Genomic DNA, 27,190 nt, shown 5'->3' on the forward strand with positions numbered 1-27,190 from the left:
ATACATCAAGATCGTGCCAAATCAAGAACACGAGAGAGAGGGATCAAACACATAGCTACTGGTACATACCCTCAGCCCCGAGGGAGAACTACTCCCTACTCGTCATGGAGAGCACCGGGATGATGAAGATGGACACCAGAGAGGAATTTCCCCCTCCGGCAGGGTGCCGGAACAGGTCTAGATTGGTTTTCGATGGCTACGGAGGCTTCTGGCGGCGGAACTCCCGATCTATTGTGCTCACATATGTTTTTAGGGTATATGGAGATATATAGGCGGAAGAAGTACGTCAGGGGGGCCACGAGGGGCTCACGAGGGTGGAGGGCGCGCCCCCCTACCTCGTGACCTCCTCGCAGATCCCCCGACGTGCACTCCATGTCTTCTGGGCTTCTTTCCTTCCAAAAATGAGTTTCGTGAAGTTTCAGGTCAATTGGACTCCGTTTGATTTTCCTTTTCTTCGAAACCCTAAAATAGGGTAAAAACAGAAACTGGCACTGGGCTCTGGGTTAATAGGTTAGTCCCAAAAATGATATAAAAGTGTATAATAAAGCCCATAAACATTCAAAATAGTAGATAATATAGCATGGAGCAATCAAAAATTATAGATACGTAGGAGACGTATCAGCATCCCCAAGCTTAATTCCTGCTCGTCCTCGAGTAGGTAAATGATAAAAACAGAATTTTTGATACGGAGTGCTACTTGGCATAATTTCAATGTGATTCTTCTTAATTGTGGTATGAATATTCAGATCCATAAGATTCAAGACAAAAGTTCATATTGACATAAAAATGATAATACTTCAAGCATACTAACCAAGCAATTATGTCTTCTCAAAATAGCATGGCCAAAGAAAGCTATCCCTACAAAATCATATAGTCTGGCTATGCTCCATCCTCACCACACAAAATATTTAAATCATGCACAACCCCGATGACAAGCCAAGCAATTGTTTCATACTTTTGATGTTATCAAACTTTTTCAATCTTCACGCAATACATGAGCGTGAGCCATGGACATAGCACTATAGGTGGAATAGAATGGTGGTTGTGGAGAAGACAAAAAGGGAGAAGATAGTCTCACATCAACTAGGCGTATCAACGGGCTATGGAGATGCCCATCAATAGATATCAATGTGAGTGAGTAGGGATTGCCATGCAACGGATGCACTAGAGCTATAAGTGTATGAAATCTCAAACAGAAACTAAGTGGGTGTGCATCCAACTTGCTTGCTCACGAAGACCTAGGACATTTTGAGGAAGCCCATCATTGGAATATACAAGCCAAGTTCTATAATGAAAATTTCCCACTAGTATATGAAAGTGACAACATAGGAGACTCTCTATCATGAAGATCATGGTGCTACTTTGAAGCACAAATGTGGTAAAAGGATAGTAGCATTGCCCCTTCTCTCTTTTTCTCTCATCTTTTTTTTATTTGGGTCTTTTCTCTTTTTACGGCCTCTTTTCTTTTCCTTTTTTTTCGTCCGGAGTCTCATCCCGACTTGTGGGGGAATCATAGTCTCCATCATCCTTTCCTCACTGGGACAATGCTCTAATAATGATGATCATCACACTTTTATTTTCTTACAACTCAAGAATTACAACTCGATACTTAGAATAAGATATGACTCTATATGAATGCCTCCGGCGGTGTACCGGGATGTGCAATGATGCATGAGTGACATGTATGAAAGAATTATGGACGGTGGCCTTGCCACAAATACGATGTCAACTACATGATCATGCTAAGTAATATGACAATGATGGAGTGTGTCATAAATGGAACGGTGAAAAGTTGCATGGCAATATATCTCGAAATGGCTATGGAAATGCCATAATAGGTAGGTATGGTGGCTGTTTTGAGGAAGGTATATGGTGGGTTTATGATACCGGCGAAAGTTGCGCGGTACTAGAGAGGCTAGCAATGGTGGAAGGGTGAGAGTGCGTATAATCCATGGACTCAACACTAGTCATAAAGAACTCACATATTTATTGCAAAAATCTATTAGTTATCGAAACAAAGTACTACGCGCATGCTCCTAGGGGGATAGATTGGTAGGAAAAGACCATCGCTCGTCCCCGACCGCCACTCATAAGGAAGGCAATCAATAAATAAATCATGCTCCGACTTCATTGCATAACGGTTCACCATACGTGCATGCTATGGGAATCACAAACTTCAACACAAGTATTTCTCAAATTCACAACTACTCAACTAGCATGACTCTAATATTACCATCCTCATATCTCAAAACAATCATCAAGCATCAAACTTTTCTTAGCATTCAACACACTCATAATAGAGTTTTACTATTAATCTTGCATACCAAGCATATTAGGATTTTAAGAAAATTACCATGCATTAAGACTCTCAAAATAATCTAAGTGAAGCATGAGAGATCAATAGTTTCTATAAAACAAATCCACCGCCGTGCTCTAAAAGATATAAGTGAAGTACTAGAGCAAACAACAAACTACTCCGAAAGATATAAGTGAAGATCAATGAGTAGTTGAATAATTATGCAACTATGTGAAGACTCTCTAACATTTAATAATTTCATATCTTGGTATTCTATTATAACAGCAAGCAAAGCAAAAGAAAATGACATTCTAAGAATAGCAAACATCATGTGAAGAAGCAAAAACTTAGGATCAACCGAAACTAACCGATAGTTGTTGAAGAAGAAAGGTGGGATGCCAACCGGGGCATCCCCAAGCTTAGATGCTTGAGACTTCTTGAAATATTATCTTGGGATGCCTTGGGCATCCCCAAGCTTGAGCTTTTGTGTCTCCTTAATTCCTCTCATATCACGGTCTCGCTAAATCTCAAAAGCTTCATCCACACAAAACTCAACAAGGACTCGTGAGATAAGTTAGTATAAACCATTGCAAAAACCTTATCATACTATACTCTAGAAAATCACTAAAATTATTATTCAACATTTCATACTAAATGCCTCTGCATATTTAATAGTCCTATCCTCAAATGGAATCCTTAAAGAAGCAAACATATGCAAACAATGCAAACATAACAGCAATCTGCCTAAACATGATAGTCTGTAAAGAATGCTGCAACATCCATACTTACCTAGCTCCAAAAATTATTAAAGAAAATTCCCACTGTAGTAAATTTATCAGAGCTTAATATGCAAAAGGTTTCAACATTTTATCACATTCTGACTTTTCTAGGGAATTATTGCAACAGCGGTAAACTTTCTGTTTTCAAACAGCGACATGTATACTTGTAACATAGGCATAGTAAAGGCTATCAATGCCACTTTTATTGAAATAAAAGATGCCAAATATTGTTATAAATAACAGCAAGAAAATCCTAACAAAATAAATTGACGCTCCAAGCAAAACACATATCATGTGGTGAATAAAAATATAGCTCCAAGTAAAGTTACCGATGAACGAAGACGAAAGAGGGGATGCCTTCCGGGGCATCCCCAAGCTTAGGCTCTTGGCTATCCTTGAATATTACCTTGGTGTGCCTCGGTCATCCCCAAGTTTAGGCTCTTGCCACTCCTTATTCCATAGTCCATCGAATCCTTACCCAAAACTTGAAAACTTCACAACACAAAACTTAACAGAAAACTCGTAAGCTCCGTTAGTATAAGAAAATAAATCACCACTTCAAGGTACTGTAATGAACTCATTATTTATTTATATTGGTGTTAAACCTACTGTATTCCAACTTCTCTATGGTTTATAAACTATTTTACTAGCCATAGATTCATCAAAATAAGCAAACAACACACGAAAAACAGAATCTGTCAAAAACAGAACAGTCTGTAGTAATCTGGATCAAACGTATACTTATGGAACTCATAAAATTCTCAAATAAATTTCTGGACCTGAGTAATTTATATATTAATCATCTCCAAAAATAATTAACTAAATATCACTCTCCAAATAAAAATGGCAGCAATTCTCGTGAGCGCTAAAGTTTCTGTTTTTTACAGCATGATCAACAAGACTTTCCCCGAGTCTTCCCAAAGGTTCTACTTGGCACAAACACTAATTAAAAGCATAAAACCACATCTAAACAGAGGCTAGATGAATTATTTATTACTAAGCAGGAGCAAAAAGTAAGTAACAAAAATAAAATTGGGTTGCCTCCCAACAAGCGCTATCGTTTAATGCCCCTAGCTAGGCATGATGATTTCAACGATGCTCACATAAAAGATAAGAATTGAAACATAAAGAGAGCATCATGAAGAATATGACTAGCACATTTAAGTCTAACATACTTCCTATGCATAGGGCTTTTGTGAGCAAACAACTTGTGGGAACAAGAATCAACTTGCATAGGACGGTAAAACAAGCATAACTTCAAAACTTTAAGCACATAGAGAGGAAACTTGATATTATTGCAATTCCTACAAGAATATATTCCTCCCTCATAATAATTTTCAGTAGCATCATGAACGAATTCAACAATATAACCAGCACCTAAAGCATTATTTTCATGATGCATAAGCATAGAAATTTGATCACTCTCCACACAAGCAAAATTCTTCTCATTAATAGTAGTGGGAGCAAACTCAACAAAGTAACTATCATGTGATTGAAAATTAAGATCAAGATGATAAGTTTCATGGTTATCATTATTCTTTAAAGCATACGTGTCATCACAATAATCATCATAGATAGGAGGCATGCTTTCATCATAATAAATTTTCTCATCAAAACTTGGGGGACAAAAATATCATCTTCATCAAACATAGCTTCCCCAAGCTTGTGGCTTTGCATATCATTAGCATCATGGATATTCAAGGAATTCATACTAACAACATTGCAATCATGCTCATCATTCAAATATTTAGTGCGAAACATTTTATAGATTTCTTCTTCTAGCACTTGAGCACAATTATCCTTTCCATCATACTCACGAAAGATATTAAAAAGGTGAAGCGTATGAGACAAACTCAATTCCATTTTTTTGTAATTTTCTTTTATAAACTAAACTAGTGATAAAACAAGAAACTAAAAAACTCGATTGCAAGATCTAAAGATATACCTTCAAGCACTCACCTCCCCGGCAACGGCGCCAGAAAAGAGCTTGATGTCTACTACACAACCTTCTTCTTGTAGACGTTGTTGAGCCTCCAAGTGCAGAGGTTTGTAGGACAGTAGCAAATTCCCCTCAAGTGGATGACCTAAGGTTTATCAATCCGTAGGAGGCGTAGGATGAAGATGGTCTCTCTCAAGCAACCCTGCAACCAAATAACAAAGAGTCTCTTGTGTCCCCAACACACCCAATACAATGGTAAATTGTATAGGTGCAATAATTCGGCGAAGAGATGGTGATATAAGTGGTATATGGATAGTAGATAAAGGTATTTGTAATCTGAAAATATAAAAACAGCAAGGTAACTAATGATAAAAGTGAGCATAAACAGTATTGCAACGATAGGAAACAAGGCCTAGGGTTCATACTTTCACTAGTGTAAGTTCCCTCAACAATACTAACATAATTGGATCACATAACTATCCCTCAACATGAAACAAAGAGTCACTCCAAAGTCACTAATAGCGGATAACGAACGAAGAGATTATGGTAGGGTACGAAACCACCTCAAAGTTATTCTTTCCAATCAATCCGGTGGGCTATTCCTATAAGTGTCACAAACAGCCCTAGAGTTCGTACTAGAATAACACCTTAAGACACAAATCAACCAAAACCCTAATGTCACCTAGATACTCCAATGTCACCTCAAGTATCTGTGGGTATGATTATACGATATGCATCACACAATCTCAAATTCATCTATTCAACCAACACAAAGGACCTCAAAGAGTGCCCCAAAGTTCTACCGGAGAATCACGATGAAAACGTGTGCCAACCCCTATGCATAGGTTCATGGGCGGAACCCGCAAGTTGATCACCAAAATATACATCAAGTGAATCACGTGATATCCCATTATCACCACAGATATCCATGGCAAGACATACGTCAAGTGTTCTCAAATCTTTAAAGACTCAATCCGATAAGATTACTTCAAAGGGGAAACTCAATTCATTACAAGAGAAACATAAGATCCAACTATAATAGCAAAGCTCACGATACATCAAGATCGTGCCAAATCAAGAACACGAGAGAGAGAGAGATCAAACACATAGCTACTGGTACATACCCTCAGCCCCGAGGGAGAACTACTCCCTCCTCGTCATGGAGAGCACCGGGATGATGAAGATGGCCACCAGAGAGGAATTGCCCCCTCCGGCAGGGTGCCGGAACGGGTCTAGATTGGTTTTCGGTGGCTACGGAGGCTTCTGGCGGCGGAACTCCCGATCTATTGTGCTCACGAATGTTTTTAGGGTATATGGAGATATATATAGGCGGAAGAAGTACGTCAGGGGGGCCACGAGGGGCTCACGAGGGTGGAGGGCGCGCCCAGGGGGTGGGCGCCCCCCCTGCCTCGTGACCTCCTCGCAGATCCCCCAACGTGCACTCCAAGTCTTCTGGGCTTCTTTCCTTCCAAAAATGAGTTCCGTGAAGTTTCAGACCAATTGGACTCCGTTTGATTTTCCTTTTCTTCGAAACCCTAAAACATGGTAAAAACAGAAACTGGCACTAGGCTCTGGGTTAATAGGTTAGTCCCAAAAATGATATAAAAGTGTATAATAAAGCCCATAAACATTCAAAACAGTAGATAATATATCATGGAGCAATCAAAAATTATAGATACGTTGGAGACGTATCACCCTCCTCTTTCCTTTTCCCCCTCTTCCTCCTTCCCTCCTTCTCCTAGTTGGAATAGGAAAGGAGGGGCGAATCCTACTTGGACCGAGAGTCCAAGTAGGACTCCCCCCTTTTGGCGCCCTCGCCCCTTGGGCCGGCCTCTACTTCCCCCCTCCTTTATATACGTGGGAAGGGGTATCCCAAAGGCACAACAAGTCTTTTCTTAGCCGTGTGCGGTGCCCCCTCCACAGTTACACACCTTGGTCATATCGTCGTAGTACTTAGGCGAAGCCCTGCGCCGGTAACTTCGCCACGCCGTCGTGCTGACGGAACTCTTCCTTGTCCTCAACTGGATCAAGAACTCGAGGGACGTCATCGTGTTGAACGTGTGCTGAACACTGAGGTGTCGTACGTTCGGTGCTAGGATCGGTTGAATCACGAAGACGTTCGACTATATCAACCGCGTTACTAAACGCTTTCGCTGTTGGTCTACGAGGGTCCGTTGACACACTATCCCCGCTCGTTGCTATGCATCTTCTAGATAGATCTTGCGTGATCGTAGGAATTTTTTTAAAATTCTGCATTCCCCAACGCTCTAAATATTGTGTCTGCGTTCCAAAACATGAAGGCTGAGATTTGATAGGAGATACGGAAGTGACATAGACATACATAGTTTAAGCTGCACGTACTAGTACTCTAGTAGTGTAGAAGGGAAGACAAGACTAAAACGGAATTTCAGAACATGGGGCAACGGAGCACTTTATTTTGAACCCCCCAAAACAAGTGTTTAAAATATTTGAAACTTTTTTGATCTTTTTACATGAATACTCATGCATGTGGTCTAAGTGCGTGCGAAAATTTGTTCGAAAATACTTTGTATTGTCCGCTGCACAAAAAAGATAAAATTTCGGCCTAAAAAGGAAAAAAATCTGGCCCCAAATTTGCATGTATTTTGTCTCTTTTGTCTCTCTCACATGCAAGCACACATATTGATGAAATTTTGGCATGTTAGCTATACGTGCACGTACACAAAAATTTGGAATTTTTCAAGCCGTACAGATTTTTTATTTTGAACTTCAAAATAACGGGCACATAGAGCCCGTGCTCACATGTCATTTTTCGAGACAAGACGCCTGATACAACATGATGATCAGCTACAAAGCCCTTTCCAAGAGGGAGAAGACAAAAACTGAAAGCCGAAAAACCGACTACTCGCTACATCTGAGCCCATCTACGAGGTCCGCTGCATGAAAGTCATGTCGTCCTCTAGTTAGTCCCTTCTTATTGGACCATGTGGAGTACATCCCTAGGGGTTACACCATTGTACACCATGTCGTTCCTGTGTCTAAATGTCCAGAGAAGAAGCAAGGTCACCGTCCAAATGTCACTGGTGAGCTGCCTGCAGTTTCTTTAGACCCACCAATCCACCAGGTTACTGTCCATTGTAGGGATCCACTCATGCTTTTCCCATGCCTAGGGATGACCGTTCACATCTCTCTCGCAAGGACACACCCAAGAAGAATGTGTTATAGACTCTCTGGTTGTTGGTCGTAGAAGGTGCAAGCCGCCGGGTGCAGCATTCCACGCTGCTCCAAACTATCGGTCGTCCAACATCTATCTCGAGATGCCAGCCACCCAAACACCTTCTGGCGCCCTAGACCTCCTTATCATGCAAGCACTGGGCCACATCGTATGTCCCCGCAAAGAAAGAATGCACACTAGGCCAACCTAACAAAGAATCTCTCGTCCTTATCCCACACCAAAATCAGGTAGTCCTCCACCTCCTCATCCAACCAAACATCCACAAGCTTATCTCCAAGTATAAAGAACTCCCTCAGTGCTTCGATCGAGATCTGGTTGACATCTTTCGGCAACCCACCGCCCCCAGGCCATCATACACTGCTAGATTTGAATGCGCTTATGCACACAATGATGGAGATGTGGTGCGAAGTCGTGAATGCAGCCATCCAGCAACCACAGATCCTCCCAAAATAAGGTCTTCACGGTGGCCATCTACATCAATTTGAAGGCCACCATGATCGTCCATGAGTTGTTTTCTTCTGACTATGGATTTGTAGCAGTAGGCAGATGGTTCTCTCTCCCTTGCTTCTCAATACAAAGATCACATGAGCTGTTCTACATGATTGTGATCCATCAGATGTATAATCTTCTATTGTTGTTTGTTGGGATATGATGAATAGTCACTTTATGATCGTATTTATTCATGAATCTTTTTTAGATCTATTTTAGTTTCTTTGCTACATAACTTGTATTCATATATGCTCCCCGATTTATTTTCTCTTTTTGGACAAGTTTGAGGTTTGATCTTCATAAGGAGTTGTGTATGATAGTTGGGTTGAACTGTGCAAGTAAGCTGTTGCAGTGACATAAAAAGTGGAAAAGGCTTGTTTTGTGTTGTTGCCACTAGGGATAAAAAGACGATTACGTAGTTGTCCTTTGAAAGCGAAGTGAAGACAATATATCATCTACTACTTCATGTCATCGTACTCATTCCAATACTCTGTTTTTAACTTAATACTTTAAGATGCATGTTAAATAGCGGGCTTGGGTGGATGTATATATATAGGTAAAACTGTGTCTACCATAGCTTGCCACAGAACTTGTTTAGGCTCACTAAACTATTAACAATTTAAAAGTTATCAAAAATATGAAATAAATATGGGAGCATCTCTCTAATGTAATAAGATGATTCAACAGAGGGATTGTAAAAATATGCATTCATGTGCCCTCGGCAAAAATAACAAGCATTTCAGCTCACTGCGACATAAATATATACTGAACTATTTATCTTTTTTGTCCAGGACACATACAATCGTATTTTTATAATCCCTCTGTTGGATCTTGTTATATTATAGATGTGATGTTTCAGTATTCTTTTCAGGATTTTTGAGAATATTTACACCGTTGAAACTCTTAACTAGTTTTGTGGCAAGCTATTGCAAAAAAATTATATAATATATATATGAAGTTGGATAACGTTTTATAAATTTACAGACATGATGCTCATTTATTAATTATGTTATGAACAGTCATACTCATAAAAAGTGTAATTTAATCGCTGTCCAGCTGTAATTTGTTACTACACCATTTTTTTAGAGAGACCTCTAGTGAACTTATGGACCTCGGTTCATTTTCTTCCAGAAAGCCTCCTATCTCAATTAACATTCTTTTAATTTCCTGCTTTGACATTTTCGTCAACTTGCCATCAAGGTCGAAGCCTTTTTTTCGTTTCCATTGTTGCTTTAATCCTTTGTAACTAGCAAAGCTAGTGAGACTGACAACCTCGCTAGTTCAGTTGAGGGCACAAGAAAGTTTTGTGTTTGTGTATGTGTACTGGTCATTGGATGTGCCGCTTAGCTCTTGTTGGTTCGATAAACTTTGAGGTCACTTAAGAAAGAACATTGCTTACTACAAACACTTGCACTTATGGGCCCAACAACTTCCTAATCAAGAGAAAGTAGTGCTCACGACTGAAAACATAACCACCATGCTTCAGCCTCTTGTTCGTGTGCATCGTCAAGATCAATACTATGTCTTCCTCTTCGGTCATGTAAAATTCCTTGTCCGATGAGGGATCACCCCACGGATAAGATGAATCAATTGAATTCATGTACAATACGAAAATCTCCATCGCAAACTACTTACATTTGTGCACAACAAAAAATGAGAAAGCAAAAAAAACATTGTAGACAATTAGTCGAACACCTACAATGCGAGAAGAAGACAACCATTCGATTGCTCGACGAAGCTGAGGTGCTCGCTGCGCTCGATCAAAATGGCCGGGAGGGGCCTCGTTGACGCCGGGAGTTTGACTTCGCAGCAAAAAAACGACGACGACGTACCGTGGCCGCCATCCGAAGCAACGAAGGTTGTGCTCGATCGTGGATGTCGCGTGGCCAACATCGGAGCTTCGGCGGCCGCTAGTCGAGGTTATGACCCGCTGAGGAGCGGCGACGACCATGACGGGCGGCGGAGGACCAACAACCAATCGGAATCGGGCGGCGGAGGGATGCGTCGCCGGATCCCGATTTGACGGTGCGGGGCTCCGACACGTGTCTGAAGCGACGGAGCCGGAAGATGAATGCGGGCCGGCGACGGTTTTGACGACGGGGCAGAGGTGGTGCTGCTAGGGGAAAATATCCAGGTGACGGTTGGGCGTTCACGCGCGGCTGTTTTTGTTTTGCGGCAACAGTCCGCGTGCCACAAATACGCAGCGTGTCCTGCCAATCTTTTTGGCTGTTCAAAAAAGATTTTGGCAAAATTTTGCAACAAGGCCCCTTTCGGGTTGTTGAAGAGTGTTTATTTTTTAATCTTCAATTAAAGCCTAGAAAACAATTAGACCCTAAAAGAGCAATGCTAGACACACGGGCAAAGTTTTACAGACTTCACGGACTGTCACACATGGCACCATCTGATTGGGATTCAGGGAAGGAAGGGCCCCACCCCACTGAAAAATAGGGGGGAGAGGTTAATTAGCGTTAAGGCTTCTCCGTTGTTTGTCCGTGAGTCTAACATTTTCGGACCCTAAAATAGAGCTGCTATTGAAAATAAAAAAACCCGATGAGACATGAGAGTGAAAACGGTGGTGAAGCTGGTTCTGTTGGAACCTGCCTTGCTCTGCTCCCCCAATCCCCACCCAAAACCCTCGCTTCCGCCGTCCATGGCGTCGCTGATGGACGACGTCACCGCCGAGATCTTCCTCCGCCTCCCGCCGGACGAGCCCGAGCACCTCTTCCGCGCCGCCCTCGTCTGCAAGCCCTGGCTCCGCGTCCTCCGCGACCCCTCCTTCCGCCGCCGCTACAGCGTCTTCCACCGGGCCCCGCCCCTGCTCGGCCTCCTCCACAGGCTCCAGGTCTTCGAAGGAGATCCCGCCGCCCGCCTCGCCCCCACCACTGCGGCGCCCCTCTCCCCCTACCCCGACCTCTGCCGCACGCGCCCCCTCGACTGCCGCCACGGCCGCGCCCTCCTCCACGTGGGGGTCGGGGCCTGGCATTTCGTCGTCTGGGACCCCGTCACGGGCGAGCAGCACCGCTTCCCGGAGCCCGGCATCCCGAAGCTCATCTACACCGCCGCCGTGTTCTGCGCCGTGCCGGGCTGCGACCACCTCGACTGCCACGGCGGCCCCTTTCGGGTTGTCTTCCTGGTCACCGAAGACTACACAGATCTAGTCAAGGCCACCGTGTACTCATCAGAGACAGGTGCGTGGAGCGCGCCAGTGACAATGGACGCTGGCTGCGATGTCCAGCATAGGCGAGAAGCCCTTGCGGCTGGATTCTACTACATACCCTATGTCCAGCCTAGGCGGGGCGCTGTCATTGGAGATGAAGCCTACTTCACGCTTCGCTGGGGTAACCCAGTCGTCAAGTATAACTGGAGCAAGAATCGCACATCCCTGATTGATCCGCCAACAAAGTGTGTGTGCAAGCCGGGTGTCAGAAAAGAGTATGGTAACAACGTCGCCCTCATGGTGATGGAGGACAGTTCACTGGGGTTTGCCTGCGTTGAGGGTTCCAGCCTTCATCTGTGGTCAAGGAAGGTGAATGCAGAAGGAGATGCAGAGTGGGGACGGTGTAGGGCCATCCAGCTGGAGAGTATTATACCTGTTGCCAATTCTGATGACAAACCATTTGTGGTTGGATGTGCAGAGGGTGTGGGTGTCATATTCGTCAGCACAGGCGTTGGCTTATTCACAATCAAGCTAGATTCTGGGCTGGTTAAGAAGGTTGCCGAGTCTGGGGTCTACTTCAGCGTCCTACCCTACATGAGCTTCTATACTCCAGGTGTGGTCCTGGCCCTTCTTTCTTGTCTGTTATCCTGTGATTTCTTTACAGCATTTATATGTTCGCTTAATTGGTTGGTTTATGGTCTGTGAACAATTGCTCATAATTTAAGTAATGTGTGTTGGTTTGATTTATGTATGTGCTAGTATATGACATTCGAAAACAGAGCATGACTTTTGTTATGAGATTTAACTTGTTACGGAGCACAAGCAAGCACTAGTGGAATTGCAAAATATGCTGACAAATATGTTCATGTAGTATTACCCTGTTACCTTGCTTCAGATTTAGTTTTAAAAACAGTTTGTTATTTTCTGGCATGGCTGAAGTCCACACCTCAACTTAGTCTTGTAACACTTATAATGAGTACATGCACTTAGTTCTTCAATTTAGGATGCTAGTTGGACAGTTACTTATGAGTTTTTGTGCATGGTATCTTTTCTGATGGTGGCACATTATTACCGTGGAAGTCACTACGATCAATTGGGGCTGTCTCGTTGAATCCACCCTGATCGTACTGTCCAAATTTTGTACTTAAGTTTATTGTGTCAGGCATATTAGAGTACTGCTTGGTCTATGCTCGATTCAGTTACTTGGAACTAAAGGCATGTTTACTCTATGTTGTTTCTCTTTCCTGAAATTTAATATAACTCTATTACAGTATTATTGTTGCCTCCAAAAGTGCTATCAAGTATCAGCACCAAACCTTTTCGACATATCAATTGGAGATATTAGGATCCAAGTCCTAATTTGTGTTTATTTATTTATTTTGGAGTTACGTCTGGTTGTTGTTCTTCTGCTATTATATAGATCAACCCATGGGAAGCCCAATTGCATCACTAGCCCTTAAATTTCTACTTTTCCTTAGAGCCATTGATTGGTCAAATACTTTTCTTTTCTTGAATGCTTATAAGAACTGCACATCATTGTACTAGAGAAGGAACAATAATGTCCATACGATGGGAAGGGGAAGGAAATAGAGAACAGAAAAAACACTACTACAAGCCTGTCATAACAGGGAACACCGAGATAGATTAAAAAAAAACTACCGACTATAAAAATGTGAAGTTTGATGTAATCGATGAAGAGTGAAGTGGGCGCTAGCTGTTTGATAAATACTACAACAACCTCGTACATATCTGTTGCCTTGCATTTTCTTTACTGTATCTGTGTCTGCTTAGTTTGTTAGTTCTGGTTTGTAAACAGCTTCAACAAAGTCAAGCTGTAATTATTACTCCCTCTCTCCCAAAATAAGTGTGGTGGCTTTAGTTAAATTTGCTCAACTTATTTTTGGACAGAGAGAGTAGTTGTTATCTTCACATGTAGAGATTGCCACAGACCATTTGTGTTTGCTAGTGCAAACTGAATACATGTCCATCGGAAACTGAGCTTAATTTGATTCTGTGATTTCGATTGTTATTATGGACCGCATTGGTAAAAATACAAATATGCATGCAAACTTTTAAATCTCATATGATGTTCTTACTTTGTTTCAGATAATCTTTTCAGAACTATTATATTGTTATTCTGGTATATCTGAAGCTCAAATCTGGAGATCATTTTCTATTATTTTGTGAAGCGTTACTTGATCTTGTATTATGCTCTACTTGTATATAGCAAATCAAGCTGTAAATGCTGAGTTGGAATGTTGGTTTTGATTCTTGTGCATAATAATTTTTCAGATCGCGGTAGATTTCCATCCCTGGCGGAGATCACTGATGTCTGATATGCGGAGTGCAAGACCTTGCGAAATGGACGAAGCCATTATCATAAATGTACTGCTGGTGGCTTCTTGCTGAGCTACCGCTATCAAATCATTTTTACTTTCTGTTGAGTAGGCAAAGCATGACTGTTGCAAGTAATTATGACCAAAACAAAGGATGCATAATTTGAATGATCTGGGCCATTTGATCTGCCCGAAGTTCATCCAAATGTACTAATTCGGATTCCAAAGCGGCAAAAGTGGAACAAAGACCACATATGCTGCCACATGAAGCTGCTCGTTTTTACTGTATTTTTGAATTCCGGACGTTTAATGTAGCGTTTTGGTTATGGAGTAGTTGATCTGGTTGATTGAAGATGAATCGGCTGCCATGGTAAAACGGAGTATGAAAGTTGACCTGGATGTCATGTCATGAGTTTTCTGCTTTATTATTTCTGAGAATAACATGAATTGCCCCCTTTTCTTTTGTCACGGGAAAGAAAAGCTGGGAGTACATTTTAGCGTGTTGTGGAGTGGAGCCCGTTCAGTTTTGTTCCCCTGCATTTGCAAATAGGAAAAGGAAAACGGATAGGGATAGTTGTGGATTGCCATTGTACAAACATAAATGATACTCCCTCCGACTCACAATTTTTTTAGAAAAGAAGGATGACCCCCGGCCTCTGCATCTAGGCGATGCATACGGTCACTTTATTAATTATCCTCACAAGACCTTATAAAGTAATACAATAATAAGACTAAAGTCACCGTCTAAGCAACAAACTGTCGCTACACCTATCCAGTTGACGAAGGGGCGCAGATAGCCTGGGCCTAATACCAAACAGACATCGCAGCCAAACCTAACATCTAAGACCTGAGGTCCCATCTAGGACGCCTGCCGGGCATGGGTCTCTCCGGTCCGGCGTGCTCTCATAGGCCGCCACCGCCAACTGCCACCGCTCCATCTTCAGAACTGTACTGATGCATCAACCTTGCTCGGTCCAGCTATCGTCGACGCCACCATGGCGCCCAACGGCACCTCCTCCCTGCGCGCAAACAGCTGAGCACGTCGCGGTCGCCACTGCTACACCTCAGCATCATGCTGCCAAGTACCACCAGCCGACACAGCTTGAAGTCTTTGAAAGATCTGTCGTGCGTAGCACCTGCCGACTAGGCATGACAAAGCGTAGCACCTGTCGGTCAGGCAGGACTTGACATCTCCACCGAAGCTCCGCGCAAGACGAAGCCGCTCCACCTCCTGCCTCTGACATCCAGCTCTGCTCCACAAACGATGCTCCCAAGAGAGAAACGACACCGCAGTGCCGCCATCGTCCGATCTGGAACACCAGGTCCTAGGGTTTCCTCGGAGCAGCACGAGTGGGTCGACAGTAGTTACACGACGATACCGGCGTAGAACGCCGCCATCGCCTGCCGTCGGCTCGGTTTTCACCGGGAACCATGTCTCCCCAACTCCCAGCCAGGACTAGATGATGGATCTCGAGATCGAATCACCAAGCCTCTGGCCGGCCACCTCCGACGAAGAAAATGACCACCACCACTAGCTACACCGGCCAGAACAGATCTGCCATGTGCCGCCAAGCAGTCCACCAGGCCCTCGACGTCGCCGATCTAAAGCCAGATGACATGCCGCCGAAGACCGCATCGCGCCGCCGCCCGATCCAGGCCAGCTGCCACCGCAGCCGCCCGTGGCCCGAGGCAGGGTCGACCGCCGCTGTCGTCGAAGCCATCGCCGCCGCTTCTAGATCGGCCGCACCTCCACACATGTTGGGGCCCCGCCACCCCTGAGACGCGGGAGGGAGGAAGAGCCCCCGCCACCGCCGTCGGCCTCCGGGCGCAAGCCGGCGGCGTCCTCCAGCGGCGGCGGGAGGAAGGGAGGAGGATCGGGTGGCCTGGCCTGGAGGAGCGTTCTTATATTATATTATGGGACTGAGGGAGTATTGGATTGATTTGATACGGCACGCATGCATTGCAGTGAGTAGGAAACACGTATGCGTAGATATCCAAACATCCTGTTCTCCATCCGCTCGTAGACTAGTGCCCACTCATCGATCTCCCTCCTGGCCATACTAATGGTACTAGTACAGGAGCTCGGCAAGATTGATATGCAAGCTACTACTCCCTCCGTCTGGAAATATTTATCAAAGAAATGAATAAAAGTGAATGTATCTAGAACTAAAATACGGTTAGATACATTCATTTCTTCGATAAGTATTTCCAGACGGAGGGAGTACTACTGTATGTTGCATATTCTCTGTGTACTGTGCAATCAATGTGTGTCAAATTTCAGTTCATATGTACAAGAAATAATTAGCGCCTTGTACACGAAGCTAAACCCTTAGTTTTTTTTTGAAGTTAGCTAAACCCTTAGTTGGGAGAAGTTTCCTGCCTGTAGCATTTTTTTTTGAGAAATTCCTGCCTGTAGCACCTATTGTGGTATGCAGATTGCACAGACAGGCGCATACGGCATGAACGAAGGAGATTCCGAGCCCGGGAAAAAAGTCAAAAACCCTCCTGGGCCGTCGCCTGTAAACAGGGGTACACCACTTTCAAAAAAAAAATCTACAGGGGGACACCCGAGAGTATACAGAGCTATGGGCCTATGGCCAGGCCCAACCGTGGAGCCGCAGATGCAGCGTTGTGTTTAGCTTTTGTTAGTACCATACCGCTTAGCTGGATCAGGAACGGCCAGTTTATAAGTCGCTCCCCGGGCACTGCCAGCACCACACGGCAGGTGTGGTCAGCCCTTCATATTGATGAGAAATTGATTGAATGATGTTGAGTGGAAGAGGAGGAGAAGAAAAGGAAAAGGCCAAGAAAGACGCAAATCGTTTGAACGACCGCACGCAGGCTGGATTGGCATGCTTGCTACCAGCCAAACAAAACACACCGACATGGTGTGCTCGCAATTTTTTTTTTTTGCATACACCATAAATTTAATAATTTTTCTTCTCCCGATCATGGGATTTTTTCCTTGGGTAGAATGAAGCCGCAGTGCATCATGTAACTGGTCTCTGATCCATGTTGCTACTGTGCTCATCTCTCACGGGCCCAAAAGCTTAGCCTGTGGCATGGACCATATATAGCATTTGCCTCACAAATTAAGCTGCAATTTTGTTACGCCAAATGCTCATACAAGGTGTGTTAATTATACGAAAAAGGGTCTCCCATGCTTTAGATTATAAAGCAACAACCAACCGATACAACCAGTTTGATGGGGCCGCAGCACAAACAAGTCTAAAAGAAAAAGGAGAGAAAGAAAAAAACAAATACTGACGCCGACAGCTCAACTAAGCAAAGATGGCCGACACTCGCTGCACCCTCTGGAGAAGTACCACCGCCCGCCAAGCACTCCGAAGCCTCGCATACCAACCAACATCTTCATGAAGAAATGCGACGACGACGCCGCTGCTGCCCAGACTAGTCCTAGGGTTTCCCTCGGTACGCGTATGGCAGTGGGGAAGGGGTATCATCGACGCCCCTCGGGAGGGTCCGGCAACGCCCACGGGCGCAGCCGCGCCAGTGGCGAACAAGCCGCCAGAGATTTCTTCCGTCCCAAAACCACCACCGCCACCCTAGACAATCGGAAGCGCACCGCCCAACATGTCGCCCACCAGCCTGTGCCACCACGGACACTGCACCATCTTCACCTTCTCACTGAGGCCACCAACACGAGACCTAGAGGTAGGACGAGAAGACACCGGGCTCGGTGGCAACCGCAACGCAGCCGACAGGAAGGAACAACCTCCACCGCCGCGCGGAGCCGACCGGACGTAGCAATAGGGACCTACCAGGCCACCACCGGCCCGGCCGGACCTCAACGGGCCCGGACAGTCCCTGCAGCCATGCTGCAGCACGCCGGCCGCCGGAGCCATCACCACCGCAGCCACGGCCGCCTCACCTCACCACTAGGGAGCTACGCCGTCACGCCCCGGACCGCTAGCCCACCCCAGCCCAGATGGGGCCCAAAAGGGCCCAGATCTGGGCCAAGCGGGCGCCGCCGGCCAGCCCCCAACCGCGCCGCCCCGCAGCCAACGGCCACGCCGCCGTGTCGAGGGCACCCGAGGCCCGGAGAACTCCGCCGCCGAGCCCCACCGTCGCCGGGCAAGAGGGAGCCCCGACTCCCCCTCCAGGCGCGTGGGGAAGGGACGTTCGTCGCCGCCGGTGCCGCTCGGACACGTCGGAGGCCGCTGCCGGCGGCGATGAACAGAGATGGATGATGAGGGGGTCGAGACGGGGAGGAGGGCATGGGAGGGGGGGGGGGAGGAGGAGTGTGATCCGTGCTACACCAACTGTGTTAATTATCGAAAGTTCCATCCATCATGTCGTAATTTGAACAAATACCCGGAAAGGAAAATGAAAACGAAGGCAGCATCCAGTGTTAAGAGACAAAGTTAGAATGCTACAACTGTCTGAAACATATTCCTCTTGCACGCACTCTCACCGTGTCACCCTGATAAGCTGAAACGCAATGAAGCCATGCATGGAGGAGGCGCTCAAACGTGAAAGGATTTCATTTTCGTACCAAGATATCACAAACTGTTCAAGTGATGGATGGTCACGACTCACAAGGTCCGGCTCGGACCGGGGGTGTCATTTGACATCGGCTGTGCGCGAGGGCCAGCTCCGCTGTTGGCCGTGGGGTTGCTTGGCATGGGGAGGTGTGTGCCGGTGTTGGTTAGCATTGCCACAACTTCAGGCATGGCAGGCCTCTGCTCTGGCAAATGCTGCACGCAGAGAAGGCCAATATGGATGCACCTGGCTAGCACTGAAAATGCCTCTTCAGGTTCACCCACTTGCGGATCAAGAAGCTCCCCGATCTCGCATTGCTTCCACGATTCCCAGACCTGCAAAAGAAAGAAATGCACCATCATACAGCGTCGCGCTCATTTTTCGATGTGGCCATGTTCAGAATGTGTGGAACGTGTGTTGGGGTATCCGCTGAGTTCATACTCACCGGTGCTCGTTTCAGTGGGAAGGAATTAGAAGACGTGTACTTATTATTTATTTTGGAACTTAGAAAAGGTGTACTTGGTACTTACTTGAGGAAGGAACGCCGGCTCATCTTTTTTTCTTTTGCCTCTGACTATCTCCAGCAAGACGACTCCGAAGCTGTATACATCACACTTGTCTGTCAGGGTCCCTTCCCCTGCATATTCTGGAGCCACATATCCCCTTCATTTAGCAACAAAAAAGAAAATGGAGTTAATTGAGGTCACTCCTGGACGCTGTGAAACAGGAACAGAAACATCCATAACTGTTGGTCAGCTAGCTAGACTTGAATTTGGAACAGCTAATAGATGAGGATTTGAGATTTCAAACGTACGCTGTCTGCACCAACGTCTGATTTGTCGGGTCCTCAATTAACGTCTTAGCAGTGCCAAAGTCTGCTATCTTAGGTTCCAATGTGTCATTCAGAAGTATATTGCCAGGTTTTAGATCCCTGTGAATGACTCCCTCGCCGTGAAGCCATTCCAGACCCACCGCGATCCCACGAATTATTTTTACTCTTTGCGCCCAATTCAGCAAGGAGCGGAGGCTGCTATCTTCTCCTGACAGTTGCTAATAGGCGTGTGAGGCAGAAAAACAGATAGGAATAGCAAGTTGTGTCTTACACGTTTCTACATGTAATGCATGATAAATTAGATGTCATGCAATGCAGTGATTACCAAATATGTAGAGATTCAAACTCCTGTTCCTCATGAACTCGTAGACAAGTATGCACTCAGCATTTTCTTGGCAATAACAGAGAAGCTTAACAAGATTGGCATGTGTGAACCTTGACATCAGTACTATTTCCCTTGCATAATCCCCCTTGATTTTCTCGCTAAGACTATCTTGTTTGAGCCTCTTTACAGCAACCGTTCCATAACCATCTAGCTCCCCCTGGTGATTGTACAATGAAGTGTTATGATGTAGATTCCACGGATATACTGAAGGGTGCAGCTGGGATGACTGAAACTCTGAATTCAAACTCTTTTGTGTGTACTGTGTAGTCAATGCGTGACAAGTTGTCAGTTCATACTATGTACAAGAAATAATTAACACCTTGTAGATGACACTAAATCCGCCTTTGCCAATGATATTTGCTTCGGAGAAATTTCCTGTAGCCTGTACCACAGCAGGAAGACCAACTGCAGGGAAGGACGTCGTGAGTAACGCAAGATTCGGAGGATGACTATCAGGACCGACATTGTCTACAACCCTTGGAGCATTGTCTACAACCCTTGGAGGATTGTCTACTGCAAAAAAAAATTGGCTTGTCAGGTTGTTTCTATCCTTTTTCGCAAAGCTACAACCAAGGAATATGAACGCAACCAATGTGTCTATATAGTTGAAATTTTACCTAATATTCTTTCTCTGTTCCATCGTCTCCTCCAGGGGGAAAACCAGAAAGCAACGAGAGCCAGAATTATAGTGACCAGGGGCACTGTTACACCAATAACAATCCCAGTAGGAAACGACTTGGGTGGCTGCGCTTCACCTGTGACAGTTCTGCATTATTGCTTCGGCGAAAATGTGTTGCATTATATTGCGCATGTAGGTAAGAACAATCCAGCAAACGGCAAGACCAGAGAGGAGGGTAAACCAGATTTTATGATGCACATTATTAGTGGAGGTATGTGTCAGTTCAGTTTGTGCAACAACCTAGCTAGTGCGGTATGGGACATGTTACGAAACTTGAACCTCGAAATGCGTACCGGGACGGAGGGAGTACCATTTATGGCATACTTACTTGCTTTTAACTGCTTCTATAAAACTACTCCTTTTACTTATTACACAAATTGTCACCCCTAAAATGAAAGTTATATGTTTTTCCAAGAGGACATCTTCGTTCACCAGTCCTGATCGTAGGAAGAAGGAAGATGTCGTGACAAGCTATATATGGATGAGTCCATGTAATGGGAGTTTGAGTGATTTCTGTTCTAGGTATTTTTGTTTCTGTGATTTCTGATCTATCCATCTATTATGAAGTGAATCCTGCTAAACAAATACGGGAAAAACTAATCAATAGCCAATGACCTTGCCTCATTTGCCCCTTTTGTAGGTAAGCGATCCTCCTCCTTCTCAGGTTCCCGTCTCCTACATGGGACATATATCTATCAGCCTCCTGATCTTGCCCTTCTCTGTTCTCTCCCTCCCTCTCAATTCCCCATAAATTTCTCAATGATATGTGTTGCTGCGGTTGATGTACATACGTTCAACTCATATTCTTGCAAGAAGGTTTGATTTACCTTTTTATTTGCGGGGCAACTACCACAACATCTCAGGCTGTAGTGGCTTGACAACTGAAACCCCCAATCCATCTAATGTTTCTTTGCGCAGATGTCCATGTTTTAAAATATGTCAGCAAGGTCTTTGATGAAAATGGTGGTTGAAAATAAATCAAGGTAATCTTTATTCTCCACTGCCAATATGTCTTTTGAAACTTTGATGCAGTCATTGATAACAAGTTCATTAGTTCATATAGCAGGCCATTATTTGAATTTTTGGAAACAAAAGCCTATTCAATAAATTTATGATTCATATTTATCTTAAGAATACCCAATTACGTTTCATAAGAATATTATCCTCTGTCTCTTCTTGATAGGTATGATATATTGCTATCTTCATAATGTTTGGCATTATATAGATTGAACTACCAGTTCTGTCGCAGTTCACCATTCGTACAATAGCTGATTTTGTTAAGAAAAGCTTTGTTTTATACTTGAATTGCTATCTGCCCTATGTGCAGATTCTTTTTGAGTATCTATCGACAAGTTGTATGATAAAAAGTAAAGTAGGCCAGCGATCTTTCTTAACTATATAGTATATACTATTGTCACCTGCCATTATTTTCCTAAGTCTGATGCATACATCCAAGAAGCGTGTGATTTCAAAAGTGTTTCCCCAGTGCTAAATATATTGATGCACAGGTGTCTTATGTCCAGTCTTATTCCTGCTTATATCTTATTTACAGTAACATCATGTACTAAGTCGTCTCTCTTTTGTATCAGCTACCCTGCATCTCCTTCACAGTAACATTGTAGGTGAAGCTCCGCGAACAAAGATTGAAGCACGCGGTTTTTCTGCGATCTGGAACATGTCACTCCAACACTTCTATGCTTTTCAGAGATTATGTTCCAGTCAGGTTTTTCAGTCAGGTGCGGTGATGCTAAAGTGGTGGCCGTTTCACCTAATTGGCTTGGAGGTTTACTCTCCATAGAAAATACCCGACCCCTTAGCCTTGGGGGTGGGTAGGACAAAGTAGATGGTGGACGGGTGGGGCAGAACAGGACACAGAAAAAGCAAAATCGATTGAGACCAGGGAACCTAACTCAATAACAAGCTACACATATGTCATTGCGCCATTGGGTGACTGGTGATAAGACAGTCCCTATTCTTTTTTATTGTTCCGGTTGTTTGTTGTATATGTACTTGTATCCTAAGATCTGGACCAATATCTCCCCTCGCAACAAATTATGCGTATTAAATTGATTTGTATGTATGGAATTCGGCTATCCCATTCAGTTTTTTTTTTTAATTTGACATCCTGTTTTGTTTTGGATCTGTATCTATCTTTGTACAATATATAAAGTTCGTTTAATCTGATTTCATTGTCATACATCAATGATAACAATTTCCTATAGATGTATGTGAGTGATAACCTAACTAATAGGCCATTGCCTATTATAATGATCAGGATTACTACAACTCAGCCTGAGAGCATTTAAACTATCGTCCTCAAGTGCTATCTTAACTGATCTATGAGCTTCAGAGTTGTGATCCCTGGTGATATGGAATACTTGAACAAAGTAAGATTTGTAATGGCACAAAAATCTACTAGAAGGCACCTCCCAATGTCCAGGAGCAACCATGGCAAGGGGTAGATTATGTATGGGGATAGCGGCTTCCTGAAGATGTATGCTTGACGTAATGATGGCAGCAAGTTTTAGTCCCTATGCTTCCCGCCCATGATGTCTGTTGTAAGTGTGCTTGCATTGCCAAGGAGTGCTTGCATGGCCAAAGAGTTCTGGTCCACGAATTTCATTACTGTCCATAAATCATAAGTCTAATTATTGTTGCAACTTTGTGATGATACTTGGAAGAATGAATGCCTTACTATAATTTTTCTTTGGTTGACAAACTTTCTGTAATTTGCGACATTGAAACAATATAGAGCTATCATTTTGCAAATGTAGTTTGCCTGAGCTCACAAGCATCCCACTTCAGCGGTAAAATTCATTTCCTTCTCATATCTTATTTGTCCTTTAGGAATACACTTCAACCGTTTTTAGAACTTGATATACTAATTTCCCGCAGCAACGCACAGGATGTTATCTAATATGATTAACACCGAACCTGTAGTTTTTCTCATTTCCTCTACGAAATGAAGCGTTTGAAGGGACGATTGTTTATATAAAAAAGAGACTAGAAGGGACTAGCCCCTATGGAAATTTATTGAAAAAACCACCGATCCATGAAAAAACGCGCAGTTCTTTAGGTCTATTGTCCATGAAAAAACCATCATGCAAGTTCAAAATTACCACTGATCCATGATTAACATCTTTAAAATTGACCGCCTTAGTTGCTATAGCATGCACCAAATTAAATATTTAGTTAAATGTTGACAATCTAGCTACGAGTTGGAGTTCTATATGATATTTAGTTAAAATTAATATTTCCAGTCTCAAAGCTAGATGGGTGGAGATCAGATGTGGGAAAGGAGGGCATCCATGTTGTACTTCTCAAGAGCACCCCTAAGTTAGCAGCACAGAAATCTGATTTGAAAGAGAGTGGATTTTCTAAACCCTGAACTGAAAGGTAAACGAAACAACTTTTTTTGAGCAACCTAGCAGAATCACCCCCTTTTTGAGGAGGTGAATTGCAGCTGTTGGTTTTTTAAAGAGGAATAAAACCAAATAAACTGCATTACTAATTGTTTGAAAGGTAAAAAAAACATCCTTGCAAAAAAAAAGTGTAGCAGTACCTAATTCTGACTTGGCTGATCTCAGAAACAGGCTTTGCCCCCCATCTACATGCCGGAGGTCCATGAGGCCCTCTCTCCAGATGATGCAGCCTGTTCCAGTGCCTCCTCCTTTGAGATCCAATGGAGCATACGCCACACAAGAACAGTTGGCCAGGCACCTCGTCCTGCACTCCTCCAATGTGATGCTAGCATCCACTGATGCGTTGTGCGTGTCAGGAAGCTTCACTCCCTGCATCACAACAAAACCATCCGTGGTGGATATTCCATTACCACAGTCCAATGTCACATTTCGGCGGCAACCGTTGGAGGTGTCCCTCATCTTCCACTGCATGGGAGATGCTGGGCTGAACCCCCTGACGCAGCTGCAGAACGACGTCGACGGTGCACTGGCGTTGCACAGTCCAAATGCCCCACACCTGCCGTACTGGTCGCAGATGTCCCTCGGCCCTTGGAAGAAGATCTTCCACGCCCAACTGCTCCCGTCCCATACCAGGCGTCGGAATAATCCGTCGTCGGTCAGAACTAGACGTGAGAAGGGCGTTCCAGCCTTGGCGACATAGCCATAGGTTATCTCGCTTGGGCTGCTCGTCAATCGGTAGATGAACATGTCAGAATACGTGCCCATCTCCGTGACACCACTGAACCGTAGGCCGTTCCACGGTCCCGTGCGGTAAATCCTTTTGCCACCATCCAACATCACATTTTGTGGTACGCCCTCCGTGTCAGTGATGTAGCGAAAATTCCCTGTGGCAGGGTCGTCAGCCGAACGCCATGACGTGAGGTACCACTCTTCCCCGGTCCATAGGTTCTTGCCAATCTTCATGCCGGGCAGCAATGTGTTCGACGGATGGTCAAACGACTGCCACGTGATGGCACCGCTGGCGTTCCCATCTCTCGAGACTAGGTTGCCGGACTCGAGCAGCTGCACCGTCGTTGAGGCAGTGCCTGTCGTGTTTGAAGACCACACAACCTGGCCGGAGCTATCAATCAAGAGAAGGTTTCCCGTGTCACTGATCATCAGCGCCCCGCGAGCATCAGTGAGAGGACGGTCTCTGTTGGCTACCCAACAGATGGCGTCCACATCCATGGAGAACCAAATCCCAAGGTATCTCTTGCCTAGCACCCCAGGAGGGAAGAAACCCAGGGTGAATGACCCACCAGCTGAGACAAGGGTCTCACCGTCGGTGATGTTGCGGGCCTTGTCGAGGATGTCAGATCCAGGATTCGCGGCAGAGGCTGTGGAAACAAGGAGGAATGGAACGACGATAAGAAGGAGGCTGTGGAGGTGTGGCTGATTCTTTGACCACATGATGGCTGGTGTTTCTTGTCCCGCGATCTGGGGCAAAAGACTACTCGAACAAGGTAACTAGGCTAACCGCCAGTCTGCATATACCCGGCCTTATACATTTTTCGTGTGTTTGGATGTGTCTGGCCCAATTTGGTGCTTGAATCATCCGAAGGGGCAGTGGCAGAATTATGCACTTGTAGAAGATAAACATTATCCAGTGGCTGGTCTTGGGTAGGAAGTAAGGACGGCGCCTTGTCACGGCAATTTTTTATCCTTGATTGACATCAACCGTGTCTACATTGAACGGTTCTTGCAAGGTTGGAAGAAACTTCAAGGAACTTGTTCACCAACCGATTGGTTCACCATATAAAATAAAATTTTATTAAGAAATAAGAATTAACAACTCCCCTTTTTGATTAAAAAAAGCAAACTCCAGCGAGAAACTTGCCTGGCAAGAAACTTTTGAGCACCAGCATTGACAGATTCTTCAGTACATTCGTACCAAGCATGTCAGACAAGACGAGGTGTCAAGGTGAACGACACGATGCAAGGTACCGCTCGCTTCATGCCAGGACACATGGTGTTCTGTTTGATCAACAGATCACCGAACGACTGCAACTACTGATCCCGTTTGCTGCATTTTGTATGACCCTCCAGATAAAAATATCGGTACACCAACTACAAGCAAAGTCAGAGGTTTGAACATGTCCTGATCGGGTCTCCTCCCTAGATGGAAGGCCATGTTGAGCTGTTTGCTGCATTTCTCTAATGGCCGCGCATACCGGTTACAGAGAACAGCACTTTAGATGCAATTGGTGGCTCGCAATTTCGAATTATTAGCAAGGCTGGTAAGAACTTCCATATCTAGCTACTGACCAATTCATTGGTTTGGTTTAGGCAACTCCCTGGATAAAACTGGCTGGGCAACAAGCCTTTGAGCAGCGCTGGCATCGACAGATTCTCCGGTACACTCAAATAGATAGTGTTCTTTAAACAGTTCAAACCAATAATGGTTCATAATCTACTCCGTGTGGGGTGTGGGGTGTGGATAAAATATGACATACCGTGTGGGGTGTGGATCACTGCATCCGGAACTTGGGGTGGATTCCCTGAATGTCTGAACCTGAAGATGCATCCGGAGGTTGGGCATGAAAGCGTCGACGTCCGTCAGGCGCTGGGACGCCACCGGGACGGCGGGACGCCACTGGGAGGACGCGAAGGCCCGGGAACGGCCAGGTGGTTGCCGTGGGGAATTGGGGGCGGCAGAGGAGGCCGGCGAGTGGCGGCCGCCGCCCCCAGATCCCGTCGACGACGCCCCGCCGTCACTGGAGGTCCAGATCCCCGTACGTGTCGATGAAGATGGCGCTGGTGGGGGCCGGCCGCGTGCCGGTGGCGTATGGCCCGTCGCCGCCACCGTTGGCCACCGTGGCAAATCCTCCATCCCTGTCTCCTCCCGTCGCGGAACGAAGTAGCCCAAGAAACTGGGGGAGTAGCACATGGAGTTGTTCGGCGGGGGGCGGTAGCCGTCGTTCCTGACCGCCGCCGGCGAATGGGGGCACTGATGTCGTGCGGCCGCACGTGCGAATGGAGGGCTGGGGAAGAAGCAGGCTGAGGGGGCCGAATGGGCTTTGGGGGGACTGAATCCAGCCCATATCCCAATAAAAAAAGCGCAATACTGTGTGAGCTCCTGTTCCGCATGTCGAACAACTATCCAAAAACACTGTTTGTGAA

At 45.0% G+C, this 27,190-nt stretch overlaps 2 protein-coding genes across 3 annotated transcripts; one reads left to right on the forward strand and one right to left on the reverse strand.

Annotated features, from left to right (window-relative positions):
* Window positions 1-11,287: 11,287 nt before the first annotated feature.
* On the forward strand, window positions 11,288-14,559 carry LOC125534202. Its single transcript, XM_048697479.1, has 2 exons — window positions 11,288-12,487; window positions 14,167-14,559. The coding sequence occupies exons 1-2, from the start codon at window positions 11,368-11,370 to the stop codon at window positions 14,208-14,210; spliced, it is 1,164 nt and encodes a 387-aa protein (XP_048553436.1). The 5' UTR covers window positions 11,288-11,367; the 3' UTR covers window positions 14,211-14,559.
* Window positions 14,560-18,558: 3,999 nt separating this feature from the next.
* Window positions 18,559-26,517, reverse strand: LOC125539869 (receptor-like serine/threonine-protein kinase SD1-8). 2 transcript variants are annotated; one of them, XM_048703409.1, is made up of 7 exons: window positions 24,172-26,517; window positions 20,548-20,685; window positions 20,250-20,440; window positions 19,871-20,087; window positions 19,528-19,753; window positions 19,244-19,376; window positions 18,559-19,048 (listed from the first exon to the last, which is right to left on the reverse strand). In XM_048703409.1, the coding sequence occupies exons 1-7, from the start codon at window positions 25,478-25,480 to the stop codon at window positions 18,767-18,769; spliced, it is 2,496 nt and encodes an 831-aa protein (XP_048559366.1). In that variant the 5' UTR covers window positions 25,481-26,517; the 3' UTR covers window positions 18,559-18,766. The 2 variants fall into 2 exon arrangements, with proteins under 2 accessions (XP_048559366.1, XP_048559365.1); XM_048703408.1 differs by having other exon boundaries at window positions 20,250-20,443.
* Window positions 26,518-27,190: the final 673 nt, after the last annotated feature.

The sequence above is a fragment of the Triticum urartu genome, chromosome 2 (genome assembly GCF_003073215.2).
Source record: "Triticum urartu cultivar G1812 chromosome 2, Tu2.1, whole genome shotgun sequence".
NCBI classification, from domain to species: Eukaryota; Viridiplantae; Streptophyta; class Magnoliopsida; order Poales; family Poaceae; genus Triticum; species Triticum urartu.

Bases quoted from the DNA above. Each gene is read 5' to 3' on its own strand.
- LOC125539869 (XM_048703408.1), bottom strand. From the start codon at position 25,480: ATGTGGTCAAAGAATCAGCCACACCTCCACAGCCTCCTTCTTATCGTC. The intron at 19,754-19,870 runs GTAATCACTGCA...AGCAACTGTCAG, and splicing joins TTTGAATCTCTACATATTTG to GAGAAGATAGCAGCCTCCGC. The intron at 19,377-19,527 runs GTACGTTTGAAA...TGCTAAATGAAG, and splicing joins CAGACGTTGGTGCAGACAGC to GGGATATGTGGCTCCAGAAT.
- LOC125534202 (XM_048697479.1), top strand. From the start codon at position 11,368: ATGGCGTCGCTGATGGACGACGTCACCGCCGAGATCTTCCTCCGCCTC. The intron at 12,488-14,166 runs GTGTGGTCCTGG...ATAATTTTTCAG, and splicing joins CATGAGCTTCTATACTCCAG to ATCGCGGTAGATTTCCATCC.